The sequence below is a fragment of the Arachis ipaensis genome, chromosome B8 (assembly GCF_059453495.1).
Source record: "Arachis ipaensis isolate K30076 ecotype BB chromosome B8, ASM5945349v1, whole genome shotgun sequence".
In the NCBI taxonomy this organism is placed as follows: domain Eukaryota; kingdom Viridiplantae; phylum Streptophyta; class Magnoliopsida; order Fabales; family Fabaceae; genus Arachis; species Arachis ipaensis.
Window position 1 is genome coordinate 134,795,965 of NC_142443.1, and position 12,135 is coordinate 134,808,099.

Sequence of the window (12,135 nt, forward strand, 5' to 3'; positions counted from 1 at the left end):
GTACAAACTAAAAATATAAATATAAATATATAATTTTTTATTTACAAAATTAAGCTGTTTAAATATTTATATTTTTAAAAAATATAAGCACCTCCCTAATAAACTTTATCAAATTAAACCTACCCTAAATGACTAAATCTATCTAAATTTTGATGCTATAAAAAGAATGAGTAGTAAACTATCAAATATTTTTTAATGATTGAGTTTCGAACAAAAATAACTTAAAAGATGAAAATAACAAAAAATATCATCAAAAACTTAAAAACATGACAAAAACGTCTCGATATGAAGTAAATAGTTTTGTCATTTTTTTTTATTTTGTAAGTGTATTTTTGTTCTTCTAGTTTTTGAATTATTTTTATGAAAGATTATTAAATCTTTTAGTGACATTCTTTTCTTCCCTAATTTGTAGAATCTAACCCAACAAAATTTAACGGAATTCACGAAATTCCAAAATTCCTTTTGTAGTTATTAAAAAAAAAAAAAAAAAGAAACCCGTCCTACTCAATATTGACTTGGAGAATCTATATAAAGAAAAGATTACCATTTCCCATCCTACACTTACAAGTTACAAACCCTACTACTTCTTCAACTAACTACTATCACTCCCATCAGATTCTCATAATTCCCTTATTCCCAAAAGAACTATCTTCTTCTTCTTCCATGGCATTACCAATCCCTCCTAATCCAATCTCAACTATAGACCCTGAAGCACCCCAGATCGCAAATGCAACCCCAATCTCAAACACAAACAACCCTTCATCTTCAGGGCCAGCTTTCATCGCCATGCAAAAAGTCAAAACTAACCTTGTCCTACGTTCTAAATGGGCGGAGCTTAACGGCGCCATGGGCGACCTTGGCACCTACATCCCCATCGTCCTCGCCCTCACCTTGTCTCGAAACCTTAACCTCGGCACCACCCTCATCTTCACCGGAATCTACAACATCGTCACCGGTGCAATCTACGGTGTCCCTATGCCCGTCCAGCCCATGAAGTCCATTGCCGCCGTTGCCCTCGCCGATCCCACCTTCTCCGTCCCGGAGATCATGGCCTCCGGGATCCTAACCGGAGCCGTGTTGCTTGTACTAGGCCTGACCGGCCTTATGCAACTGGCATACACCCTCATTCCGCTCAGCGTCGTGAGGGGTATCCAGCTGGCACAAGGACTTTCCTTCGCTTTGACAGCTGTCAAATACGTGAGGAAGGTCCAAGATTTGCCAAAATCGAAATCTTTAGAGGAAAGAAACTGGCTTGGTTTTGATGGATTAGTTTTGGCCATTGCTTGTGTTTGTTTCATTGTTGTTGTCAACGGCGCCGGTGACAAAGATCGTAGTTGCGGTGGTGGCGTTGGTGGTGGTGATGTTGAAAGTGAACGTAATAGTAATAGTAATTTTGATAGCAATGCTAGCGTAATTGTTGTTGTTGGTGATGATAGTGACGAAGGAAGAACGAGTAGAATTGGGAGAAGAGTGAAGAACGTTGTGTTTTCTTTGCCTTCTGCGTTTATTGTGTTTGTTTTGGGTGTGATTTTAGCCTTTGTGAGAAGACCCCAAGTTGTTCGCGAGATTAAGTTAGGACCTTCTTCAATTGAAGTTGTCAAGTTTACTAAGCATGCTTGGAAGGAAGGTTTCGTAAAAGGTACAACTAATTTATATTCATGTTTAATTTGCAACAAATATTGTTGTCCATTAATCAACTTGGGTTAGTTTGGTCCGCTCAAATAAGTGTTGGGAGTTAGAATTTTATACTGTACACAGCAATTTATTGGCCAAAAATAAATTTTTGAATGAAACTCCATTCCTTAACGTATTAATCTTGATCTGTCAAAATGAGGCATAATTCTATCATGTATTCGTGTCAATGAGTAGTTGCATAAATTTTATCTAACTTGCTTTTTTTTGGTAAGTTTTGATTTTTTAAAAGTTAGTTATGTTATATCTTTTAAATTAAATATTAATTTTTAACTTTTTTGTAAATAGACATCACATAGCATTCACCATTATTTTAATCTAATAGTACTTTGTGCAATAATTTACAGGTACGATTCCTCAGCTTCCCTTGTCAATTCTAAACTCAGTGATCGCGGTTTGCAAGCTGACTTCGGACTTGTTCCCGGGAAAAGACTTCTCGGCGACGTCGCTGTCGGTGACGGTGGGGCTCATGAACCTAGCCGGAGGGTGGTTTGGTGCCATGCCATGTTGCCACGGTGCTGGTGGCTTAGCAGGGCAATACAAATTTGGAGGGAGGAGTGGAGGGTGTGTGGCAATTCTTGGAGCAGCAAAATTGGTTTTGGGTTTTGTTTTGGGAAGTTCATTGGCCCATATATTCAATCAATTCCCAGTGGGAATCTTGGGAGTTTTGCTTTTATTTGCAGGGATTGAACTTGCAATGGCTTCAAGGGATATGAAGAACAAACAAGATTCCTTTGTGATGCTTATTTGCACAGCTGTTTCACTTGTTGGATCAAGTGCTGCTCTTGGATTCCTTTCTGGAATGCTTGTTTTTCTTATTCTTAGGCTTAGAGATTGGACAAAGGGTAAACCACTTTCTAGTTTTTGGTTGCGCGGAAGCCCTCGCCTTTGAACAATAATTTAACTAATTAAGTCACAGATTATCATCTAGTGCTTAATTAACCATATGTTCAACGGACAAAACGCCTCTTTACAATTCAAAAATTTTAAATTAATCCCAACTATTTAAGTGATTGGTCTAAACGACGGTGACCTGTTGATGTTTCAGGAATCACTTAGACACCATAGTTGGATATTATTTAAAAAATTTTAAATTATTAAAAAATACTTTGTCCTTTAAACAAATGGTTAGGATCGAAAATAGTATTTACAATTAATTATAAGTGTAATTACTTATTTATAGTGTTTTCTTTATGTTTTTTTTTTGTTTGTATTTGTACGATGTATCTGTACAAGGTGATTTGTATGAACTTCAATTGTTGTACGCTTTTGTTTCCGTACTGTGGCTTGAGTACATGATTCCATGTTAAAGTGATATGTACAATGTAATGTTTGTTACTATATTATTTAATAAAAAAAGTTTGGGTTATTTACGCATCGAAATCAAGAGATTTTAGAGATACATAAATCACATCAGAATTGAAAGGTGATAACTTAAAAAAGAATGTTTATCTAATAAAAGCTTTATTAAAAAAATTGATATGGTTTAATTATTTCACAAAGCCTTAATAAATATTGACTTAATTGGGTGTATTGTTCATGATGTCTGTGGTTGGAATATTGCTTTTATACATGACATTAAAGTAGCAAAAATTAGAAAAGAAAATGCTATTTTCCCATTCTAAGTGAATCATGAGATCAGAACAAATTCTACTTTTGGAATAGAATTTTTGGAAGAATTGATGCTTGAATGAATGATAGTTTGAGTTTGACAAGGGACAAACTAATGGCTACAGAGATCTCAATGCTATAGAAAGGACAAAGGAGAATGTAAAAGAATTTTATTGCTTATAAGGAAGGACAATACATTAAGATAGCTAATCCTCAAGAATCTGCATTTTCTTTTAAGTAACAATAAGTATACTTGATGTCATATAAGCAATTCATTGATTGGAGGGTTTTTTTTGTGTGTCTTCTCTGTTTTTCCTTGTGTGAAAGCACTACTATCTATTAGGAGTTGGTGTAATGAAATAGAAGATCGAATCAGTTTTTTTTTTTTTTTTTCTTTTCCTTTTTTATTGACAATCATGAATTAGAATTTATTGTTTTCGATCAGTCTTTTTAGTCATTAGTCTAATTTATTTAGTCTAACAATTCAATAATATATTTTTAATTTATATTTTTAAATTAATAATTAACTGCTGACAAAAAAATAATAAATTTTACTGATGCTTTAATATTTATATCTTTCAGTAATTATATATGTATTACTTTTATATATCTTCAGTTTTTAATATTAAAATTGATTGATAACAAGTAATAGAGGATAATAAATTTGTTTTTATATAATAAAAAATGTATAAAATAAAATAGTTAAAAAATTATTTCTCTAAATCTTTTTATATATTGGCAGACTAATTAACTACCCAAATATATAGTCACAAAAAAAAAACCCTACCCAAATGCCGCTCTAAAAAATTTCTTAATAAAATTCTAAAAAAATAATTTCTTAAAAGATAATTATTTAACACAACATAAACTTAAAATACAATATAAAAATCCATCCATATTATTTCACGATCAAACTATTTTAACATATAAAATTATTCCTGTATTGTCTATGACTATCACACTTCTATAACATTGCCTAGATCTCATTAATAAAACCAATAATAATTAAAATTCTAATTTTAAATTCTTATATAAATAGAATCGATTATTATATTATAATTTTGAGAAATTTTTTTCTCTTGAGAGATGTTAAAATAATAATCTCTTCCTCTCTATTTGTAAAATATACACTCCGCTCCTTTATAATTTAAAAAAAAATTATTTTTAATCCATTTTAAATTTTTGTGTTAATTAATGTTAATTTTATCTATTTTTCAAGAAAAAATAAATTATTTTTATAAAAAATACTCTTTAGCAAATATTTTATTTTTTGTGATTAAATTTTGTTTTCGAAATACCCTTTAACAAATTATTTTTCTATTGATTAAATTGTATTTATACCAAAACATTTTAAAAAAAAAATTTAGAAAAATTTAAAAAGAAAGCTATCTGAAAAAGGAGAAGCATGAATCTTTCAAGGACAATTTTCAAAAATAAAGGTGACTGTGATTTGTGTTTTTGAAAAAAATAATTTGATCATTAAAAAAATAATTTGTTATTTATAAAAAAATAATTTATCATTAATTTTTTTAAAAAAGATTTTAGTAATAAAAATACAATTTAATTAATAAAAAATAATTTGTTAAAAGATATTTTAATAAACAAAATTTAATCACAAAAGAAAATAAAATTTTGCTAAAAGATATTTTTATAATTTTTTTAAAATGGGTAAAGTTAACATTAGTCAACACAAAAAATTTAAAATAAATTAAAGAAGCGATTTTTTAAAAATTATAAGAGAAAAAAATGTACATTTTACAAATAAAAAAATATTATTTTAACATCTCTCTTGAGAAATTATAATTTTCTCTGTAATTTTAGATCATAAAATTTAACAAGTCTACGTAGGATGGAGACCTCTTTCCTAGCCTCTACTGTCTCCATTTATTCATGGCTGCAAGTCTCCATTTTTGTGGGAGATTGGCAGATCTCATTTTTGTCTCCGCGGTGAATAATTTCTACTGATACCTATTTTAATATACTGTATTAAAGAAATATTAGATGAACAAGTATTTTTATATAAATTCACATAAAGTTATCTTTTTAATATTAACCCAATAAAAAAATTTCTTAAAGCTAACACAAAACAACACAGAAATTATAAGGAAAATAACATAAAAAAATTCTTAAAACTAACACAAGTTTGTTTGAAAAAGTCATAATAATTATATAAAGCAATACAAAATTTTGTATAAATAACGCAAAGAATATGAATAAGAGAAGAAAAAAAATAAAACGTATATATTGAGATAAGAGAAAAAGGAGAGCAAGAGGAAGAAAAAGGCAAAAAATAAAAAATAAAAAAAGAGAAGAGGCTAGAAAAAAAAGAAAGAAAAAGAAGACAAAGCAAACATACAAAAAAAAAATAAAAGAAAAAAGAACATAAGAAATTTAAATTGTATCGATAAATATATAGAATTCAGATGCAATCGGTAAAACTAAAAGTATCACTATAAAAAATACACAATTTAGTGATAAGTTTTTAATTATTTTGTGACAGTTTTAAAATGCCCCTAAACAATTCTGCAATATTTGATGGATCCTTGATCTTTAAGACGTTGGCAAATAGATTTGCGACGATTTCTAGCAATTGTTGGTATAACCACCGTATTAAAATCAAATATTGTGGTAACCGCTAATATAATAGCTGTTAAAATTTTTCATGTGATTATTAGAGAAAAACCCAAATCAACCCCTGACAATTACTTCGAAAGACAACGAAGTCCCTGACAAAAAAAAACCCCAACCCGGCCCCTGACAAAAAAATAAAACTCAACCCGGCCCCTGATAATTACTTCGAAAGGACAACGAGGTCCCTGTGCCAAAAAAAAATTAATGTTATTTTTTTTGGCACAGGGGCTAATCAGTCCAAAAAAAAATTATCAGAGGCCGGATTGGGTGTTTTTTTTTCTTGGGGGCCTCGTTGTCCTTTCGAACCGGATGGGGTATTCACTCTTATTATTACTATTATTTCTTAAGATTGGTAATCTTTTGTGATCCTTGAGTATTCTCTTATCGTAGACAATATATCATCCAAAATCATTCATAATTTATATAATATTTTAATGATTTTGTGGTAAATGAAATATATTTTTGAAGGGCAACTTAGCATTTCGATCTTTAGTATTAAATCTACACCCTTCCAGGCCATTCTTACCTCTAAAAGAAATATAATGGATGTGTCATGGTGACATGGATGTTCATGAGAATCCCAATTTCAGGACACTATAGTAGTGTAGTGGAACAAACTTAGGAAGTAAGTGGTGACTTAAAAACTAAAGTTACATAGGTAAGTAGTTTAGGAGATTGTGGTAAAGAGAATATGCCCTTGTTAGGACTATAGGAGATAGCTAGTAGCACCTTTTTTTTTTTTTAATTTAAATGGAAATTAAAGGATTATATTATTAATAATTTGACTAATCTGATGATCCAACACAAAAGTTTGAGGATACAAATTTTGCAATAATTTTTTTTTTATTTTCGAAATTTGAATTTAAAACTTCTAATTAAAAGAATAAGACTCAATTTGAATTGGTTTTTGAAAAAAGTATTTTTTTTTATCGACAAAAATTATTTCATATTTAGATAAACTTTTTAAAAAGAATTTTTAAGTATTAAAAATATCTTTCATTTTTGTTTTTTTTAAAGCAAGATATTATTAGCTTTTAAAAAAATTTTTAATAAAAGTATTTTTTTTAAAAGACATATCTAAATATTTTTAAATTGAATAAAAATATTTTATTTAAAAAAATACTTTTTTTTTACTAAAAAAACCAATCCAAACTAACACTAAAACTTTAAAATAGTAACACATTTGAAATTTAATGGTATAGCTTCACTTTATGCTTAATACTTTCCAAGTGCTTTTAACTCCTTTCAACCCTTTTTGCCTCTTGGGTAAGAGAAAGAGTGAGGGCCCTTGAATTTAAAAAATTAAAATAAAAATAAAAAGGAAAAAAAAAATTCTAGCATTGGGCAGTAGAAATTAAATGAATCTAGCATGAAGAACGATCCATGTTTTACTTGTTGGTAGTGTAGGTAGGTCATACTCTTACAAGCATTTCTCTAAATCAATTGAATATTTTGTTTCTTGTTGATCAATTATATTGCACAAACTTTATAGGAACTGTTTTCTTCTTCTTTTTCTCCTTCCTTTTTGATATTGTGTTCTATCTTATTATTTTTTTATATTTTTTTATCTTCCCAACATTGCAAATAAAGTGGGATAAACAGAAACTCTAAGATGTGGTAGCTAATTAAGTGGGAGATAAATAGAATTTTTTTAAAGATGGGTATGAGCATGTTATGTGGTTAATCTTCATTTAGTCCATATCTAATATTAGAGCATATGATAAGGTTTTAATCCTTATTATTATTCTTATTCTTTACCATCATCACAAGTTAACCTTGCTAGAGGTAGAGGCCATTATTTGGTGAGAGAATGGTGAAAGCAAAAAAGGGTTATTCTTTATTGCCATTGACATCCAATAATTATCTTTGCCAAGTAATTACGATATTATATTTAATTTCCATGCGCAAAAATATTAAAATACTCTTACTTTGCCATTCAATAAAAAATACAAAAAGATTGTCAAATTGTTATAAATAAATAATGCCACTATATATCACAACCATCTATCATAATCTTTTTTATCTTCTAATTTTTTATTGGATAATATTATAAAATTATTTTTTATTGTAAGTACACAAAAAAAAAAACAGCTTAATTATTGGTCTTATATTAATTTTACTAAATATTCAATTAGATACTTATAATTTTAAAGTTTGTTATTGAATTTGTATACTAAATAAAAACTTTCAATTATGTTATTGCTAAGCTTTATATTAAAAAAATACAAAATATTTTTTAAATATTCATCATTGTGTTTGATATATATATAGGAAGAGTTGTAAAATATTCTGTAAATAAGTATTTTAGAATTATTTTATTTTATAACTAATAAATTTAATTAAAGACCTAATTAAAATTTTTATTTATTATAAAAATTCAATTAAAAAATTAAAAATATAAGAATCTAATTAAAATTTAGTAAAACTATAAGATAATTAAAAAAAACATTCTCATGAAACAAACAATATTTGAAAAATTAGAGGAAAAGGAATTATTAGCACTCTTGGTGGCAAAATTTGTTAATTTTTTGTTGGGGAATCCCCAATGTTGGAATGGCGTCATGTCATCATTTCTTTGGATAAAAACTTGTGTAGGCATGTTAAGGACTAGCCCTTATTGTCAAAAACTATAATCATTCAAGCATCATATCTTTGTCAAAACCAAAATATAAAGCATCATATCTTCAAATTTTATTCAAAAAGCTAATGTTACATATATTAATTAGGTCAAAATGGTTCATTATTTTCTTTTGCAATTGTTCTTTAATTTACTTCCGTCTAATAATTTACTCTCCGGAAATTAATCATGTCAATGATATAAATGAACATATACACAAAAAGTCAAATCAGTGAACAGCCTAAACATTTTTTTAGTTTATCCAAAATAATTAGCTTAATTTAATATAGATATGTGATTGTGTACTAAAAATATAAATTTTTTTTGTACATAAATAATTTTAAGAATAATCTACAAACATGGTCAAACAAGAGTCAAGTTCCTCCTAAAGGTATTGGGTAAAAAGGATGGAACCCAAAAGAACACCTTGAGGAGTTGAATTTCTCTTCAGTGGGAATTAAATTGGTGGAAGTGGATTGGTTGGATTTGGAGTGTAAAAACATCATCTAGTTGAAAAAAAAAAAAACAAACTAGATGTCCCTTCACTAATGTCACATGTCAGGAGTTTTAGTTTAACGTATGGGAATCAACTTCCTCCTTTGAACAGTTAAAAAGACTTAAAGTCACGGGAATACCAAAAGATATTTGGGATAAAAAAGAGTAAACCATATATCAGACTAAAACCATTGGACAATAGATTTTCTCTCCATCATGGTTTTACACTATAAAAAGGACCTCAAGCCACTTCTGTAGATCATCCTTTACTTTCACCTTCACCTCCATCCTCTTCTGAGAGCTTCTTTTCTGAAAACCTTCACCTTCACCTTTATCTTTACCTTCACCTTCACTTTCACCTTGACCTTCTTCTAGACCTTTCTTATTCCTAAAGCTGAGAAGTTAAAAAACTCATCTTTTTCTCTCCCCAAACTTTCTCTCATTGTTCATCATTTCCATGCATCACCTTCACGAGTAAAATTTGGCATTTGGCTGTTCCACTAAAACACTCAACAACCATTAACCAACCCCTGTCCACTTTAAACAAAGCTCATTCATTCTCTTGTGACATTAGCGGAGGTCTCAACACTTGTTCTCCACCTCTATTTCTCATCATTAGTTCTCGTATTGCTTTTTTGCCATTAATAGAAGTGTTTTTCTCACAAGTATACTTACCCCGAATCTCTCATCTTAACTATTATTTTTCACTTAATCTATTTTTCACAAAACTCACCCGAATCACTTGGCGACTCCACTGGGGAGGAACACTTCGACGTGATGGCTAGAGATCAAACGAGGTATAGAACCCTCTCACCACCTCCATTCGCGAATCCGGAGAATATAGAGAAAGACGAGAACACCCGAGTTACTCGTAGGGAGTTGGCACGTATTCTAAAAGGCAAGGGATCGTGAAGCTGAGTTGCAAGAGTTGGAAGAAAAAAGAGACGTTGTGGAAAGTAAGATGGAAGAATATTACCGGAGACTAGCATTAGCTTATGACAAGCACATTCGGTCCAGGGTGTTCCTAGAAGGAGATCTGGTACTAAAATCAGTAGACGCAGTAATGAGGAAGATGTCTTTGCCAAAATGGGCTCTCAAATGGGAGGGTCCTTACATTGTTTCTGAAGTACACCCCAACGGACACTGCATTCTGCTGGACCCGGATCATAGAACAACCACCGGCCTCATCAATTTCAAGTACGTTAAGTTTTGGAAGTTAGAATTTCAATTCCAAAAGGCTTTTTTATCAAGAGCCAATGTTTATGTTATATTATGCTGCAAGCATCCTGCAATGCATGAAAAAACTGCATTAGCAATCATACACTCAAAAGATGTGAATGATGCATCTTAAGAAATTTGCAGTACAAAATAGTTCCAAAAAAGTGAAGTGTCCCATCCTCCAAGCTCCTAAAAAAGAGAGAGCATAAATAGGGTAAGAAAGTTATGGGTACTTTCTTTTTTTGGCCTAAAAAGGGGAGCAGAAGAAAAATAGCAGTAAAAAATCCTGCTCTTCTTAAAACCATACCCTCCTCCTGCAAAAAAACAAAAAAAAATAAAAAAAAAATAAAATAAATTATTTTTATTTTTAAATATCTATTTATGGTTACAAATGAACATTGCTCATAATTTTAATTCAATTTCCTTTTTTTATTTGTGATTTCATTGGAAACATATACAAATGAGAATATAACATCCAAAGTTGTAAGGTGAAAGATCTTTATCAAAGAATTCCTATAGCTAATTCCAAAATTAGCAACCCAATATACATGGGGTTGAGAGGGGTTAAGACAAAAACAAGAAAAGAAGAAAAAGGGTCTTACCAAGTAAGAAGACAGAGTAAAAAGACAGAGCAAAGTTGAATGTGGGAGTGTCCTTTGCCCTAAGAAAAATTCCCAATTGTTGAAGAAGACAGAGGGTTTAGATGGTGATGGTGATAACAGTAATGATACTATTCTGTGTAAAAAATGCCCTAACAGAGATGATGAGAAACAAACTCTTTCCTACCTTTCCAAGTGTTCTCTTTCCTTATGTGTCTCTCCAAATTCAGGTACTCAAATTTAAAATGTGCCCAATTAAAAGGGTAAGAATTTCTCCCCTTCTTTTTTCCTTATATATATATATATATATATATATATATATATATATATATATTAAATTATTATATTAAATCAAATCACCTTCTTTCTTCATTTAAAAAAAATATATATATAAATAAATAATAATAATATTATGTATATATACATACACTACTTTAAAAAATAAATATATATGTACATACAAATAAATTATAAATATATTTATTTATTAATCTTATTTATTTATTTATTTATTTATTTTATTAATATTTAAAATATTTACACAATAACATTTTTTATTCATTTTTTATGAGTACATAATCATATTCAAATTATACAGACATATTTATATTTGAATATCATTTACCAATACATATATTATTATAATAAAAATAAATAAATAAAAGAGGAGAGATTTGATTCTTTAGAGTTATGATCTGTTTTAAAAAAAAAATGTTATGTTGATATTTTATTTAAAAAAAATTATCATAGCTATGTTGAGTACAAAAAAGTTCAATACAGCTTGAGGGAATACTTTGTACCCTCAAAGACTGCATGGGGCTTATGATTGTGTACTAAAAATATAAACATTTTTTGTACATAAATAATTTTAAGAATGATCTACAAACATAGTCAAACAAGAGTCAAGTTCCTCCTAAAGATATTGGGTAAAAAGGATGGAACCAAAAAGAACACTTTGAGGAGTTGAATTTCTCTTCAGTGGGAACTAAATTGGTGGAAGTGAATTGGTTGGATTTGGAGTATAAAAAGCGTCATCTAGTTGAAAGAAAATCAAACTAGATGTCCCTTCACTAATGTCACATGTCAGGAGCTTTAGTTTAACGTGTGGGAATCAACTTCCTCCTTTGAACAGTTGAAAAGACTTAAAGTCACGGGAATACCAAAAGATATCTGGGATAAAAAGAGTAAACCAAATATCAGACTAAAACCATTGGACAATAGATTTTCTCTTCATCATGGTTTTACACTATAAAAAGGACCTCAAGCCACCTC

The 12,135-nt window shown here is 29.4% G+C and overlaps 1 protein-coding gene across 1 annotated transcript; it reads left to right on the forward strand.

Moving 5' to 3' along the window:
- Positions 1-548: 548 nt before the first annotated feature.
- Positions 549-2,968, forward strand: LOC107614555 (molybdate transporter 1-like). The gene is made up of 2 exons (XM_016316744.3): positions 549-1,639; positions 2,040-2,968. The coding sequence occupies exons 1-2, from the start codon at positions 664-666 to the stop codon at positions 2,582-2,584; spliced, it is 1,521 nt and encodes a 506-aa protein (XP_016172230.1). The 5' UTR covers positions 549-663; the 3' UTR covers positions 2,585-2,968.
- Positions 2,969-12,135: the final 9,167 nt, after the last annotated feature.

Coding starts and splice junctions, on each gene's coding strand:
- LOC107614555 (XM_016316744.3), top strand. CDS start 664: ATGGCATTACCAATCCCTCCTAATCCAATCTCAACTATAGACCCTGAA. Junction 1,640..2,039: donor GAAGGAAGGTTTCGTAAAAG/GTACAACTAATT, acceptor AATAATTTACAG/GTACGATTCCTCAGCTTCCC.